General features: G+C 39.2%; 1 protein-coding gene across 5 annotated transcripts in view; it reads left to right on the forward strand.

Annotated features, from left to right (window-relative positions):
* The window catches only part of LOC145440841 (uncharacterized), a 64,977-nt gene that overhangs the window by 34,967 nt on the left and 11,845 nt on the right, over positions 1 to 18,165 (forward strand). For all 5 annotated transcript variants that reach the window (XR_013915634.1, XR_013915633.1, XR_013915636.1 and 2 more), the window contains 6 exons: positions 12,910 to 13,026; positions 13,092 to 13,178; positions 13,243 to 13,284; positions 13,351 to 13,396; positions 15,578 to 15,735; positions 15,914 to 16,044. Coding sequence is in view for 1 of the 5 variants with exons in the window: in XM_080318601.1 (XP_080174727.1) it covers positions 12,910 to 13,026; positions 13,092 to 13,178; positions 13,243 to 13,284; positions 13,351 to 13,396; positions 15,578 to 15,735; positions 15,914 to 16,044 (581 nt within the window). In the remaining 4 variants the exon portion in view is untranslated. The remainder of the gene's footprint in view (positions 1 to 12,909; positions 13,027 to 13,091; positions 13,179 to 13,242; positions 13,285 to 13,350; positions 13,397 to 15,577; positions 15,736 to 15,913; positions 16,045 to 18,165) is intronic.

Below are 18,165 nucleotides of genomic sequence, written 5' to 3' on the forward strand. Positions count from 1 at the left end.
GAAATAGGATTGACAAACATGACTAGCAACTTCCCCACAGTCCCGTTTCGATATTATACACACATTGATTTGAAACAAGTAATGTAACATTACAACTCTATTCCCGATCCAGCTTTCCGTTTGTCAAAGAGACATTTTAACATCTTACCATACTCAAAAGAATTATTCACAACATTAACAAGTGTTTAAAATCTAGTTTTCACTTACTTGGCTATATCAGTACAACTCGCAAACTTGAATTAATTCATCTGGTTGTATTCATAGGACCGATAATTTTTATCCAACTGTAAAGGTCGTTATACTATTCTGTAAGACAGAGTATTTACTAATCGGTGCATATACGATTTGACTTGGTCATATTATATTTTGAGTATACGAGATTTGAGTGTCAGAACAATAACTGAGAATTAAATTATCACAATTGAATCCATATACGACAGCGTGAATTAAATTATCACAATTGAATCCATATACGACAGCGTAAAAGATATTGGGATGTCAGCATCTCTTTACGGTTATAGTTACAACCACATTACCTAATTTACCCGACCAACTCGTCATGATCATTCCCGAAATCAACACAAACATGACTACTGACTTGAGTCAACCACAAAACAGCATCAAGTTTTAAATCCACTTGTAGCTTACGGCTTATTTGAATGCGGGTTATGTTTTGTTGTAATTGAGTGTACGGAAATAGTATTACGTCTCGACATCTCACCATCTTACCATACTCAAAGAGTCAACCACGAAAACATTGTCAAGTAAATCCGTTTGTAACTTACCCAACCAACTCAAACGGTATCAGTATGAAAAACAGCCAAACATACACGAATCCATACAATCACTAAAACCTAAAATCCATAACAAGCTTGGTTGTATTCATATCCCTACACATCTTTTTTTATTCAGCTTGAAAAGTCGTTACTATTCTGTAAGATAGAGGAATTACTACGCGGTATATTCTGCAAGACAAACTAATTACTACTCGGTATATTTTGTAAGACAAAAGTAATTACTTCTCAGTGTCGGCGACTTGAGATTAACATAATATGTTTGAGTATACGAGATTTGAAAGTCCGACCAACGTGGTTGAGAATTCATTTCTTACAATCGAACAATGGTGTTATATTCAAAGTTATCATGCTGTGAACATAAGATTGACACATTGATTTGACATATGAGATTTGTAATAGTTGATCATTACTTTATTATTAAATTATTTGCGTTAATTAGACCCGGCGTTATGGTAAATGTTATGACAGCAACAAACTTTTCAGTACCAATGTTATTAACACATTAAGCTGTAAAACTATGTATGTCTGAAATGTTCTTGATAGGAAAATTACTCCACCTTGGTAAAAATCACTCTGCGTATTGCGGATATCAGAAAATATTTCCAGTACCCAAGACTAAAGATGAAACGACAATTTCGTTTGCTGATTAACAACCGGTACAATACTTTATCATCATAATCCGCGGTGAGAATTGAAACACTTTCGCGCATTACCCGGAGTCAAGATATCACACTAGGTGAATTGACATACCGCCGCTTGAATAATACCTAATCCGTTCGCACCATTTCACATACTTTGATCATTACAAAAGTAAATTGTGATATGTTTGTTAGATGCATTCAATTCAACTAGAAGTGTCTGGTACACAACAATCGTAATATCGAAAAAGTACTTGCCACACTGTTATTTGCTAAACGTGTTTTGCATTGTTGTTCATTTGTAGTATTGATTGTTTTTGAACCCCCAAATCATAATTCCCGACATGAAACCAAGCCGCTGAAAGTCGTTACCATCACGAAGATACAATGTGCACGATGATTGTCAAATGTGTCCTACCTGGCCAGCAGAAAACAATTTTCACTCACTCGAAATGAAACCAATGTGATGGTCTCCATTCGATATTTTGTTTGTGTCAAATATACTTTGCAATGAACACATTTGCGTGGTTGAGCTTTGCCATCATCAAGCTGTCATTTGTATCGTTTAATTAACCGACATTTAGCGATTGGTGAACATACCGAACGATACACAGTCACTTCGAAATACTCCGTTGATCGTAATTTCCATCATCATAATAATCGAAGTACAATTGCTTCGAATCGCTAGAGTGGTTGAGCTTTACATCATCAGACTGCCATCTGTACATCAAGAATACATCCACCTTGTAACTGGGTCGTTTACCTAACCGAGTTGTATGCACAGTTTGATATTTAGCGATTGCAGAACATACCATTTCGAAATACTGCGTTGATCTCAATTCCTTTGTCGTGATAATCGAAGTATATTTGTTTCGATTTCATAAAAACCAACTTTTCTATGACATGATAAATTTTTGAAAAGTTATACTTAGAAGGTTGGTGCATATCGCGAAAAATAATATACCGCCCATATTGATATTGCTACTCCATTGATCGGTATTTTCACGCGAGTCGATTTTCAAATGAGTAAAATTTATTACATGAGTTTCTGCGCTTAATGTAAATGAAAACTCAGTCGTCTTTTAACATCACAAAGACATTGATAAAAAGTAAGCAATCAAACACAACACTTTGTACGACACTAGTTATTGTTCCACACATCTCATTTCATACTAAGTGTATACGAAAGATATTCATGATGCACGAAAATATTCGCTCATGCTACAAACCTGTAGAATGATTGGTGGTGCAAGGCCAGCACAATTGTGGTATCCATCCGAGTTTAGTTAACACAAATTTATTACAACAGAGCCACGTAAACTTTCGTGAAAGAAAAGCATACTCACTTTCAGAGGGTTATGTCAATGCCATAGCAGTAAATCAAAAATATTCCTAACCCATTGCACACCGGTGACAAATCATACAACAAACATTTTTTGTGAGTCGAATTGTTGTTCAGTGTCAAGTCTACCTGTTGAAAAGTGCATCAAAACAACACAGTCACAATTCAATTAAAACCACGAATCTATTTTCATTTCGTCACATACAGAAAAATAAATTCTCTTTCCCCAACACATACTTGTAACCAATCGCTTTCATTAAACACACAACTCCATAAAAGTATTTACTTTCTACAACATAGACATTCCGATGTAGTCAAGAAATATTAAAACGGACACGACACGACTGAATGTAAGGGGATAGAAGTCTATCGCATCGATTTACATGTGGTCTTCGCTACGGTTTCAAAAAAACGAATCATCTATTTTGCATTGGTCGAGACCGAGCGAGCCAGTTACATGTATTCGCGGTAATGATTTTTCTTGTCATATGCGAATGATAGGTTTACTACTCCGACAAATCAAATCAACAAACAACAACAATCTTCTGACGATCATAATAGCAATTTCATTTGCCACCCCTTCGTAATTGTACACGCACGAAAAGTATATTGTACAACTCGGCAACTACGTTTAACAAGACCAATCACACTACCAGCGTTGAACGCAAGATACCTACCCAAGTCAAAAATATCATACGGGTTTGGACAACTGACGTTTACCTGTGTAAAATTATCATTTTCACTTGGCGATCTATCCTTTCCTAGAGTAACAAACCCTTGTCGTTTACAAATCTATTTTTTTTTCCTACAACAAAAAACTATTTTCACTTGGAAAAATACTTTTACCTAGAGTAACTAATCATTTTCTTTTAAAAATATATTTTCTCCCTGGGTAACAAACCCTTTTCGTTTGGAAAACTATCATTTACCTGAGTACCAATACCGTTTTCACTTGGCAGACCGTCGTTTACCTGGCTAAACATATCATTTTCACTTGGAAATCTATTTTTTCCCAGAGTAAGAAACCTTTTTCACTTTGAAATCTATTTTTTCCCTGGGTAACAAACCTTTTTCACTTGGAAATATATTTTTCCCCAGGTAACAAACCTTTTTCGCTTGGAAATATATTTTTCCCTGGGTTACAAACCTTTTTCACTTGGTGGTCCGTCATTTACCTGGATAAAAATATCATTTTCCTTTGGGGGATCTGGCGTTTACCCAGTGTAACAATACATTTTCTCTTGGTCATCTAGCTTTTCCTAGAGTAACAAAACCATTTTCATTTTGAAATCTGACAAACACACCTGACAATTTGATATTTTTGTATATTGTTACAACGGATAGCGACAAAATATACACCAACAACAACTCCAATACATTTGTGTAATCGCATATTCACTTGTGCTGATGCAGCCCATCAATATCATCGGTTACCCGCATGCAATATCCTCTTGTACACCGAAATGCATGTTTTGGAAAATTGGACAATAGGCTTCGATAGTTCTGTGATGTCCGGGTTCGTGCTTTGGATTTTCCAGAGTCAAAATGTCTGAATAAAACACCTCCTCGACGATGGTTGGTATGTGGATAACGGGGTTCGGAAGACGGTTGGATTTATGTCACCCATCGCGATAACAATTCCAGGTCGAGTTTTCCCCCCGCATGTTTACTATATTGTGTCTTTATTGGTCAATGTATGTCTCAACATTCAGATTGAAATCGGAAACCCTGATAAAGTATGTAACCGGATCCGGATATCAACTCTGAATCGATAAACCAATGAACAATATTCAAAGTAAACATGTTACATTCCACGAAAAAATACCATCCAGACATACGTCGCGCTTGTTTGCCCACAACAGTATACGCGTAAATGGAGGTGTGTGACATTGCATGCAATGTGTTGGTATACAAACATCGGGGAGTAAGCCTTCGATCCACAGACATTATCATAGCCGGTAATTTTGATGCAGATCGAATGTCACCCGATAACAATACCAATAAGCCACATTGCAATGACTCTGAGTCAATCTGAAGCAGGACATACAGACACACAAACACCGAACCGTAACATGGGTTATTCGCACGACGGTGAAAGTGAACTATACAGCATATACCAATAGAGCGTTCACAGTCAAATATGCGAACCATGCACAATCATATACCCAGATTTTTGTTGGATACGTACGAAACCAATAAATCGATACATTTCTGTTCCTTCTACATCAATAATACAAGCGTCATTCCAATGCATCGCTCGAATGTGAGGTTCGTCGGGTGTAAAATCCATGTCAAATAACACCAAAGTGTGCTTTCCGTGTTTTATTATTTCCACCGACGCTTCTTGTCTGTGTCGTAACACTATGGTGCGGGGAGTGGAAAAACGGTGGATTGTGAAACGGATTGACATGACCAACTGAATCGACGTCAATAGACTTGTGACGATGTCGTTTCAAAATGCTCCGATATGACGAGACCAACCCCGATCTCTTGTGGTGACGACCGTTTCGAAATGTCACCGGACGAGCTAGACCCTTACGAAAGTGTGTTTTATGATTGCGTGTGAAATCACGAGGTAGTGTTCTATTGTGGTGTACGATTGCAGTCTTCATTCCACAGAAACATACCTTATTGGATCACAATATCAGTCCGACATTTGCACGATATTTATCCGGAGTCGTTATGTGGGAGTAGCGACATCCATTGATCGTGACTGAAAGACTGATTGCAATCATTTCGAGCACCGTACTTCGATAGTTCACCTAGATCAAACGCTGTAGTCTCAGCAGAAAACTTCGGTGTCGACAACACGATGGATATTGACCGATGTATCCAATTGATCTGGGTGGTCCGTCTACAGATAGGATCATGACTATCTTGTAATGTTACAACACGATAACACCATCGAATAAATCAGTGAACGGTGTCGAAATATCGATGTAATAGCGCGGACTCAGAGTCATTGCAATGTGGCTTATTGGTATTGTTATCGGGTGACATTCGATCTGCATCAAAATTACCGGCTATGATAATGTCTGTGGATCGAAGGCTTACTCCCCGATGTTTGTATACCAACACATTGCATGCAATGTCACACACCTCCATTTACGCGTATACTGTTGTGGGCAAACAAGCGCGACGTATGTCTGGATGGTATTTTTTCGTGGAATGTAACATGTTTACTTTGAATATTGTTCATTGGTTTATCGATTCAGAGTTGATATCCGGATCCGGTTACATACTTTATCAGGGTTTCCGATTTCAATCTGAATGTTGAGACATACATTGACCAATAAAGACACAATATAGTAAACATGCGGGGGGAAAACTCGACCTGGAATTGTTATCGCGATGGGTGACATAAATCCAACCGTCTTCCGAACCCCGTTATCCACATACCAACCATCGTCGAGGAGGTGTTTTATTCAGACATTTTGACTCTGGAAAATCCAAAGCACGAACCCGGACATCACAGAACTATCGAAGCCTATTGTCCAATTTTCCAAAACATGCATTTCGGTGTACAAGAGGATATTGCATGCGGGTAACCGATGATATTGATGGGCTGCATCAGCACAAGTGAATATGCGATTACACAAATGTATTGGAGTTGTTGTTGGTGTATATTTTGTCGCTATCCGTTGTAACAATATACAAAAATATCAAATTGTCAGGTGTGTTTGTCAGATTTCAAAATGAAAATGGTTTTGTTACTCTAGGAAAAGCTAGATGACCAAGAGAAAATGTATTGTTACACTGGGTAAACGCCAGATCCCCCAAAGGAAAATGATATTTTTATCCAGGTAAATGACGGACCACCAAGTGAAAAAGGTTTGTAACCCAGGGAAAAATATATTTCCAAGCGAAAAAGGTTTGTTACCTGGGGAAAAATATATTTCCAAGTGAAAAAGGTTTGTTACCCAGGGAAAAAATAGATTTCAAAGTGAAAAAGGTTTCTTACGCTGGGAAAAAATAGATTTCCAAGTGAAAATGATATGTTTAGCCAGGTAAACGACGGACTGCCAAGTGAAAACGGTATTGGTACTCAGGTAAATGATAGTTTTCCAAACGAAAAGGGTTTGTTACCCAGGGAGAAAATATATTTTTAAAAGAAAATGATTAGTTACTCTAGGTAAAAGTATTTTTCCAAGTGAAAATAGTTTTTTGTTGTAGGAAAAAAAAATAGATTTGTAAACGACAAGGGTTTGTTACTCTAGGAAAGGATAGATCGCCAAGTGAAAATGATAATTTTACACAGGTAAACGTCAGTTGTCCAAACCCGTATGATATTTTTGACTTGGGTAGGTATCTTGCGTTCAACGCTGGTAGTGTGATTGGTCTTGTTAAACGTAGTTGCCGAGTTGTACAATATACTTTTCGTGCGTGTACAATTACGAAGGGGTGGCAAATGAAATTGCTATTATGATCGTCAGAAGATTGTTGTTGTTTGTTGATTTGATTTGTCGGAGTAGTAAACCTATCATTCGCATATGACAAGAAAAATCATTACCGCGAATACATGTAACTGGCTCGCTCGGTCTCGACCAATGCAAAATAGATGATTCGTTTTTTTGAAACCGTAGCGAAGACCACATGTAAATCGATGCGATAGACTTCTATCCCCTTACATTCAGTCGTGTCGTGTCCGTTTTAATATTTCTTGACTACATCGGAATGTCTATGTTGTAGAAAGTAAATACTTTTATGGAGTTGTGTGTTTAATGAAAGCGATTGGTTACAAGTATGTGTTGGGGAAAGAAAATTTATTTTTCTGTATGTGACGAAATGAAAATAGATTCGTGGTTTTAATTGAATTGTGACTGTGTTGTTTTGATGCACTTTTCAACAGGTAGACTTGACACTGAACAACAATTCGACTCACAAAAAATGTTTGTTGTATGATTTGTCACCGGTGTGCAATGGGTTAGGAATATTTTTGATTTACTGCTATGGCATTGACATAACCCTCTGAAAGTGAGTATGCTTTTCTTTCACGAAAGTTTACGTGGCTCTGTTGTAATAAATTTGTGTTAACTAAACTCGGATGGATACCACAATTGTGCTGGCCTTGCACCACCAATCATTCTACAGGTTTGTAGCATGAGCGAATATTTTCGTGCATCATGAATATCTTTCGTATACACTTAGTATGAAATGAGATGTGTGGAACAATAACTAGTGTCGTACAAAGTGTTGTGTTTGATTGCTTACTTTTTATCAATGTCTTTGTGATGTTAAAAGACGACTGAGTTTTCATTTACATTAAGCGCAGAAACTCATGTAATAAATTTTACTCATTTGAAAATCGACTCGCGTGAAAATACCGATCAATGGAGTAGCAATATCAATATGGGCGGTATATTATTTTTCGCGATATGCACCAACCTTCTAAGTATAACTTTTCAAAAATTTATCATGTCATAGAAAAGTTGGTTTTTATGAAATCGAAACAAATATACTTCGATTATCACGACAAAGGAATTGAGATCAACGCAGTATTTCGAAATGGTATGTTCTGCAATCGCTAAATATCAAACTGTGCATACAACTCGGTTAGGTAAACGACCCAGTTACAAGGTGGATGTATTCTTGATGTACAGATGGCAGTCTGATGATGTAAAGCTCAACCACTCTAGCGATTCGAAGCAATTGTACTTCGATTATTATGATGATGGAAATTACGATCAACGGAGTATTTCGAAGTGACTGTGTATCGTTCGGTATGTTCACCAATCGCTAAATGTCGGTTAATTAAACGATACAAATGACAGCTTGATGATGGCAAAGCTCAACCACGCAAATGTGTTCATTGCAAAGTATATTTGACACAAACAAAATATCGAATGGAGACCATCACATTGGTTTCATTTCGAGTGAGTGAAAATTGTTTTCTGTTGGCCAGGTAGGACACATTTGACAATCATCGTGCACATTGTATCTTCGTGATGGTAACGACTTTCAGCGGCTTGGTTTCATGTCGGGAATTATGATTTGGGGGTTCAAAAACAATCAATACTACAAATGAACAACAATGCAAAACACGTTTAGCAAATAACAGTGTGGCAAGTACTTTTTCGATATTACGATTGTTGTGTACCAGACACTTCTAGTTGAATTGAATGCATCTAACAAACATATCACAATTTACTTTTGTAATGATCAAAGTATGTGAAATGGTGCGAACGGATTAGGTATTATTCAAGCGGCGGTATGTCAATTCACCTAGTGTGATATCTTGACTCCGGGTAATGCGCGAAAGTGTTTCAATTCTCACCGCGGATTATGATGATAAAGTATTGTACCGGTTGTTAATCAGCAAACGAAATTGTCGTTTCATCTTTAGTCTTGGGTACTGGAAATATTTTCTGATATCCGCAATACGCAGAGTGATTTTTACCAAGGTGGAGTAATTTTCCTATCAAGAACATTTCAGACATACATAGTTTTACAGCTTAATGTGTTAATAACATTGGTACTGAAAAGTTTGTTGCTGTCATAACATTTACCATAACGCCGGGTCTAATTAACGCAAATAATTTAATAATAAAGTAATGATCAACTATTACAAATCTCATATGTCAAATCAATGTGTCAATCTTATGTTCACAGCATGATAACTTTGAATATAACACCATTGTTCGATTGTAAGAAATGAATTCTCAACCACGTTGGTCGGACTTTCAAATCTCGTATACTCAAACATATTATGTTAATCTCAAGTCGCCGACACTGAGAAGTAATTACTTTTGTCTTACAAAATATACCGAGTAGTAATTAGTTTGTCTTGCAGAATATACCGCGTAGTAATTCCTCTATCTTACAGAATAGTAACGACTTTTCAAGCTGAATAAAAAAAGATGTGTAGGGATATGAATACAACCAAGCTTGTTATGGATTTTAGGTTTTAGTGATTGTATGGATTCGTGTATGTTTGGCTGTTTTTCATACTGATACCGTTTGAGTTGGTTGGGTAAGTTACAAACGGATTTACTTGACAATGTTTTCGTGGTTGACTCTTTGAGTATGGTAAGATGGTGAGATGTCGAGACGTAATACTATTTCCGTACACTCAATTACAACAAAACATAACCCGCATTCAAATAAGCCGTAAGCTACAAGTGGATTTAAAACTTGATGCTGTTTTGTGGTTGACTCAAGTCAGTAGTCATGTTTGTGTTGATTTCGGGAATGATCATGACGAGTTGGTCGGGTAAATTAGGTAATGTGGTTGTAACTATAACCGTAAAGAGATGCTGACATCCCAATATCTTTTACGCTGTCGTATATGGATTCAATTGTGATAATTTAATTCACGCTGTCGTATATGGATTCAATTGTGATAATTTAATTCTCAGTTATTGTTCTGACACTCAAATCTCGTATACTCAAAATATAATATGACCAAGTCAAATCGTATATGCACCGATTAGTAAATACTCTGTCTTACAGAATAGTATAACGACCTTTACAGTTGGATAAAAATTATCGGTCCTATGAATACAACCAGATGAATTAATTCAAGTTTGCGAGTTGTACTGATATAGCCAAGTAAGTGAAAACTAGATTTTAAACACTTGTTAATGTTGTGAATAATTCTTTTGAGTATGGTAAGATGTTAAAATGTCTCTTTGACAAACGGAAAGCTGGATCGGGAATAGAGTTGTAATGTTACATTACTTGTTTCAAATCAATGTGTGTATAATATCGAAACGGGACTGTGGGGAAGTTGCTAGTCATGTTTGTCAATCCTATTTCAATGCACACTACGCCAAAGTCAAAATAATCGGTTTCGGATTAGGATTTTACAATTATTTCACACCTTTTTGAATAAGCGTCAACTTCACAGAGGATTAGGGTTGGGTCAGAAATAAGTGAAAATTTGTCGGTATTCGAATCACCGGCTACGCCGGTTCTATGGTAAACTAATTACTAAAGTAACACCTTGCGACTGATTACTAGATTTAGCAAACTATTTCGCACTTCAGCGCGCAGGTCATTCGAAATATAGGGCGCGCGCGTAATCCTCACAACAAGCCGTGTTCGCAAAACGGATGTAGTTAGTGGGTCGCACATATCAAAACGCAAGCGCAAACATCTGTTTTTCAAAATCACACAATGTACTGCGGTTTAGTGAATTTCTCGTCGGAAATAAGTGACAATTTGTTGCTATTCAAGTTACCCACACTGATGGTTCTGATAGTCGGTATTTATTAAATCTTACCAGTGAAATCTAGTTCTGTGACAAACTGATTACTAAAATTTCACCGCGTGAGCGATCGGTATGGCTATGACACCAAGTCGCGAAAGATGGGTATGTCCGAGACATTATCTTGTCAGTGATCGCGGGGTTTTGCAAACTATTTCACACCTTTTTGAATAAGCGTTAACTTCACAAAGGATTACGGCTAGAATAGAAATAAGTGACAATTTGTTGGTATTCAAGTCTCGCCGGTGATGTATCTGTTATTCGGCACTTATTACACTTATCATGAAATTAGAGTGAGAACATAAAGCGTCAAGTTGTTGTTTTCGAATTTTGATGTCGAGGTGATAAATTTACGCATTCAATTACAATTCAACTTCGGTTGTGTATTGAGTGATAGATCGATTTGCCGGAAGTGGTATCTTGTGAGCGATCGTAGGATTTTACAAATATTTCACATCTTTTTGAAGTGTTAGTTTGCGAACGCGACTATTGTTGATATTCGAATCGCCGTCTGTCGCACGCACTGCGTAAATCCTCACAACAAGCCACGTTTCCGTTTGTGCGGTCATTGTTGGCGACTCGTACATATTCAACACCGCGTGAGAGATGCCTATACTCGAAAGGGCGAATCACCAACACGAGTTTCGCGACTGGGTTAGTGCAGTGTTGTTCTACTGATCGAGGTGTGAAAATTGCGCTATCGCGATGAAGTTGTGACTGTGAACAGCAGACTATTCTGTAGGCGCGAAACTGCGAATAAGCCGAAAGTATTATTCAGGTAGCAATCAATAGCGAGAAAAGAGAACACGATCGGTCATCTGACACGACTAAACTGCGACATCATATATTATAATTTACGATCAAACTATTTCGCACTGAACGGAATAGTGTAATAATCGATAGTAGCGGTTGGCCGTGAAACAATTCAGCGCGCAGGTCATTCGGAATATAGGTCGCACTGCTTAATCCTCACAACAAACCACGTTTACGTCCGCGCGGTTATTGTTGGTGACTCGTACATATTCAACACCGCACGAGAGATGCCTATACTCGAAAGTGCGAATCACCGCCACACCCGTAAGAACACATGGTAAATCACCAGAGATCCCGTAAGAATACACGACAGGCGAATCGCCGCCACCGCCTATAGCAAAAAAGGCGAGTCACGACCACGAGTTTTCACGATATACACATTAACAAAGATTCATTCACATGACTATTTACTTGATACATATTCAACACCGGTCGAGAGATGCATATACCGAAAAGGGTCACCGGTTCAAGACGAGTTTCGAGGCACCGGTCGAGTGATCCCTATACCGAAAAGGGTCACCGGTTCAAGACGAGTTTTCGCGGCACCGGTCGAGAGATCCCTATACTCATAAGGCACCGGTCGGGTGGAAGGGGGGTCTGAAAGGGTCACCGGTTCAGGACGAGTTTTCGCGGCACCGGTCGGGTGCACCCATAAGCCACAATGGCGAATCACGAGCGATCTATATAACTACTCCTGCAATTATTGATAATTCAATGAGTGTAAAATGGGATTATCATAGAGAGTTTTTCAAGTATTTTTGGTCCCACTGTCTCATCGGTCCCACATCTCCCCTACAACGTTTGCTGTGTCGACATGAGTCGTGACACTCGATGACATCGTTTACAGCTGAGTGAAACTTGTGAAACTGATGCACCAGCAATCATATTCGCATGAAAGCAGTTCTTCACAACCCTAATTCGTTTCAGTAACAGCCACACACGTGCAGTTGAACACTATTTCCAAATGCTATTCCCGGCGATGCTGCCATGTCAGCTCGTTCACGACACCACTGCGTCATGATAATCTATCTATAATAAGGGGCCTAACTTTCATCTCTGAAATGAAGGAGGTAACCCGGAAGACAATGTAGTAGTTGCCATTTTCGTCGACAGTTCCGGATAGATGCGAATCAACGCCGTGCTACAAGGATGGAATATGCGTAAACAGAATCATGGACTTTGTGTGCTCTTGTCCAGTAACTCATTACGGGGATTTCTGCGAAATAGAAGGTAAAAACAGAACGGGGATACGGAAGCTAAATACCCTGCCTAATACCTGACTATAACAAATGCAGTGACCACAACACCCGCGCCCACCACGACCACCACAACTACAACTACAACGACGTTACCAGTTACAGCTACCAGCGCTCCCAAATCAGGTGACGCACATCGGATGAAGATTCACTGAAGTATAGTTACGTCATATTCATTTCTTTTCCGTAGAGGTCAAGAATGCCGGAGTACCAAAGGGATCGAAGATGGGAGGTTGTTATTCCACAGCTGATTATTTTGTATTCATACCACTAATATCATTCAAATATTCTCGTTTAGATTCCGATAGCAACGTAGACATCGACGATCTTCCAGAGGATTCCAGGTAAATATCAGAGATGTGCTGTTCAATTCAATTTGTAGCATAGCATCAAACAATGTTCAACTGTTCGTTCTTATTGCCATATTTATTCCACTAAACTTTTCAACTGAATCTCGTATTGCAATATTCACGATACCAAGTCAATATCGTGCATTTGTGATGCTGCTTATAACCGTTTGTTCGTTTGTTTGTTTTGGGGTGTTCATGGTGTTTGTCGACTACTATGGTCATTTACAGCAGGTCGATATTATTCTTATTTTCCGTAACTGCCCACCTCTAGGCTTTTGTAAGACACCGCTGACGCGGATGAGGTGGCGAGGAGGAGCCTAGGTAAACCTCCAACACTTAGGTATCGGGATTCGGAAGTCGACCTCGGTCGGACTCGAACCAGCATCCATCGGTGTTGCAGCCGCGGATTATACCACTGCGCTATCTCGCCACCTGGCTTGTAACAGTGCGAGATAGTGTATTGGTGATGCGTCCGGGTTCTCGATCGGTAGGTCGTGGGCTCGATCCCAGGCCGGGTCAGACCAAAGACTCGAAAACTGGTATCCGCGGCTATCCTGCTAGGCCAGGGGCGGGCAACATACGGCCCGCGGACAGTTTTCTGTCTTACATGATAATGTGACTCACGGCCCCAGTCTGCCTAGATTCCCCACTACTTGCTTAGTACGTCAAATTTTAGTGACTGTATGTTATTATATACGTGAATGCGCAGCGTGCGAGAGGGGAGCTTACGCGTAGGTTCGTCGAAGCGAGAAGACTTGCATTATGTGTTGCGAAATAGCGTAGTGGTATAATCCACTGCTACAACACCAATGGGTTGTGGATTCGAGTCTGACCGAGGTCGACTCCAGAATTTCTACTTAAGTGTTGGAGGTTTATTTAGGCCCCTCATCGGGATCTCATCCGCGTAAGCGGTGTCTTAAAAAAGCCTAGAAGTGGGCCGTGCTTCAAGTCGTTAGATAAGGAATCAAAAAAATGAATATCGTCCTGGTGTAAATGACCTAGTAGTCGACAAAATACCACAAACAACAACTTGCATTATTGATATTTACGATGTAGGCTACTCAATCCTAATGTCATTTGTGGTAATCATGGTGTTCGTCGACTACAATAGCCATTTACACCAGGCTGATATTTCTTATCTTTGATTCTGTGACCGCCAACTTGTAGCACGGCACACTTCTATAGGCTTTTATAAGACACCGCTTATGCCAGGGATCGCCAACTCAAAACGGGTCGAGGGCCACTTTTCAAATTTCGTAGAGGACGCGGACATTCATTCAATATCGAGATTATTAGGCCATACAGTTGAACAACGACGCTATCTCGTCACCTACTCAAGCTTAATGAATCTTGGTAAATCATGGTAATCAATCTTGGTAAATTTGGGGTACCGGCCTTATCGAACGCCTTGAAATTATAATTAAGGATTGCACCGTGTGTTGATTGATCAGATAAAAGCACACACGGCCTGTATGACGATGCTATTTTCAAATCCACATTGTCTTCGTTATTGTCGGCGAGAAATGGCTTTGAAGTGACATTGCTGTCGTTAAAGTACATTCATTACATATGATGTATTCCTTGTAGCCTATATGTGGATAAACGGGCGAATAATGTATCGATTCAGCAATCTGGCCCGCCAAGTACTTAGTTTTCCTACATCCGGCCCGCCGACTGGAGAAGTTGCCCGCCCCTGTGCTAGGCGCCCAGCAATCACGGATAGCATGGAGGAGAAAAAAAACGGGGGTGCAGACTAGATGACCTTACTATAAAGGCCGTATCGCATCTCCGTCGTCAAAGCATCTCGATGACGCAGGCGAAAAAGAATACCATATATCCCCCTCTCTCTCTCTCTCTCTCATGGTTGTGACCTAATAACCACAAGTACACAGACTCTCTAATGACATGTGTATGTTATACATCTGGATCTGCATACACAATAGGGCCTACACATACACATTACACAGTTACGCACGTTAAATCTGACGAAACAAATTGAAAATATTTAATGTACTGAAACTGATTCGAAATTGACATATATGAGACGTCCTGATTTGACTCAAGTTATTTTGCAAGTTTGCGTGACTTTATTTGTTTCAAGATGAATTGTGACACGAATTAAGAGACTTGATCGGAACTCTGGCTCCGTAATAATAGTTTCCTATTTTGCTTTAGCGGGTCATCAGGAGCTACTTCGGCAGCGATCATAATATGTTTGGTGGCAATTGCGGTTGTTGTACTTCTGGCGTGGTTCTTCTTCAAACAACAAAGAAAAAATAGCGACGCGATGGACGAAGATTCCTTGGTAGACCTCAAGAATAAGACCAATAAAGGTATATCTATTGCAGGGATGAGCGGATTTGATATTTGCGAATCCAAATCCTGTTCTGTATTTGAGATTACGATCCAAATCTAAATAAATGCTCATCTTTGGTATATAGCCTACTTTTATTAGTTTAGTCAATTCCAAATGGCTGTGATTTCACTGTTGCAACTCTACCGGATTAACAGACAATGGGGAAAAGCCAAAGGAACATCGGGAGAAGTCCTCGCCTAAGAAAGGCAATTCAAGACATTTTGATTTGCTTAACGAACTGCAGCGCATATCTAATGAAATCGTTACGGATGAAGATTCAGAAGCGGTAATATATAGCAGATGCATTCAAAGCGATTAAATTCGGCCCCATAGAATATAACAGCGGCCCATGAAGAAGTGCCAATTTTGAATGATGTATTTTTGAACTGTATTTTTAATCTGGTTCAAGTTGCATTCATTCAAGCCGATGGTTCCCGACGTTGGCTCTCCTATGGGTGGTTTTGAGGAACAAGGGGGTGATTGAGGGGCGATAGCGGGCGGAAATGTTAGAACTACCAGTGAGATATATTTAATTAACACAGCCAAAAATGCACGTGAATAAGGCTTATTGACACGAAAATTGACGAAAATAAGTCAACTTACGGAAAGTAATCGCGGGAACCTGTTTTCCGAGCACCGTCTCGGAAAAATGACCTTTTTTAAAATTCGCCAGCAATCAGTGTTAGGTGAAAAATTTTACTGTTTATACGTCCTCTTTTTCGGGTCCACAAATATGGCGGGCGAAGATTTGTGTCGAGATTGATAAGTAGGCGATTAGTCGAAAAAGGCTGGGAACCACTGGGCTAATCAAAAGCCAAGTGGTCAGACAGAAGGAACGAAACATGAATATCACTAACCTATGTATATGCTGAGTTTGCGTATGAATAAATATTTTAAATATATTTGATAAAATTTGCTCAATATCATTAGCGTCATTTCCCTTTAGATATTTACGAATGTTATGTCTAGACTTGGATTGTTTTTTGATTTGACTCGCCATCACCGCTACCAAGAGAAGTGGGCGATTAACTCGACTAAAAAGTCTATATGTGGCCCGCGGTCTCATGGCGGTAATTATATCTGGCCCGCTTTCAAAAAGGTGGCACACATCTGATATAAGGGTATTACACAGATATATTGAGCTTACCATGAAGTTGTAATTTCACAATTTCGCCAATGAGAATTGCGTGACAGCTACGGTATATGTTTGTAATCTTATTTTGTTTTGTATTCAGTAACAGATGTCGTCAAGGCAAGGGCGGAATAGAGTATTTCACATATTCGATTCCAAGTTGAGTGTTCGAGTACCGCTCGTTATGACGCCATATGCAGTAAAATACGGTATAATTGCAATGATGTAAAATGTATATATCTTTTTTTCTGCGATTGTAGAGAAAATAATGGCAGTTGTACTTGATAAAAATTAACTTCGTATTTGTTGAAGCCACAACTATATGCTCTCTGACCTAACGTCCCGCATCTATCAGTACTTTGTAAAATGAATATGCGAAACCTTTGTTCTAATGTACTTGAGAGCTTTGGCGTTATATGTTGCGGTCGATAGAGGCGTGAAGGCTGCAACCTCCAACCGCGGAAAGAACTAACCGAAAAATAACTATCATTGATGAAATAATTGCTAGTCGCAAGAGGAGCATTATTTATGGCTGTCAATGCTTGCCTCGAATGATTACAATAATGCTCAAATCTGATTCCAGTACTCGAATCATATTACCCAGCACGAATAAGCAAGTAAGATAAGCGCGTATTGTTACTGCAATAAGAACAATAGTTTTGAACACCGTTACGTCGATGGCATGCATTTCTGATACGGCATAACAAATTCGAGAATGAATGAAAGATGTTTCGCCGAAACTAACATACTTTGAGATTTCACAGTTGACGGACAGAGTCGATTGACTAGGAATGGCGCAAACCTATGAGGTCACTTACCTAATTCTAACCGTACGTTTTCGTACACGTTACCTAGCGACGACTCGGGCCACAATGCTGAAGTACATACTGACTTCTTAAATATCAACAAATGTATCAACTGCAACAATCGAATGTTATGTAATAATAATAATAATAATCTTCCGTCGCTTTGACAACAAACTATACCAACGGAATCTAAACTTACGCCTTAACGATATGGGCCCGACGGGACAATGTATTCTGAAGGCTTCAGAAGAATGCTAAATTGACCGTGAAGAGTGCTGCCAGAGCCATGCAGAGGGCGGTCCGAAGTTGGAATGCCAAGAATTTCAACCAAAGATGTTATAATGATATGAAAAATTGTAAAATATGGTGTCCGTGTAATAGACTTGTTACTAATGGTGACTTGAGTGAAAACGCAGCATCTCCGTCGGGCGATTAAATGCGGCATGCGTACATTGTACAATGAACATGT

The sequence above is a fragment of the Botryllus schlosseri genome, chromosome 6 (assembly GCF_051294905.1).
Source record: "Botryllus schlosseri isolate E-star chromosome 6, Bs_hap1, whole genome shotgun sequence".
Lineage (NCBI taxonomy): Eukaryota > Metazoa > Chordata > Ascidiacea > Stolidobranchia > Styelidae > Botryllus > Botryllus schlosseri.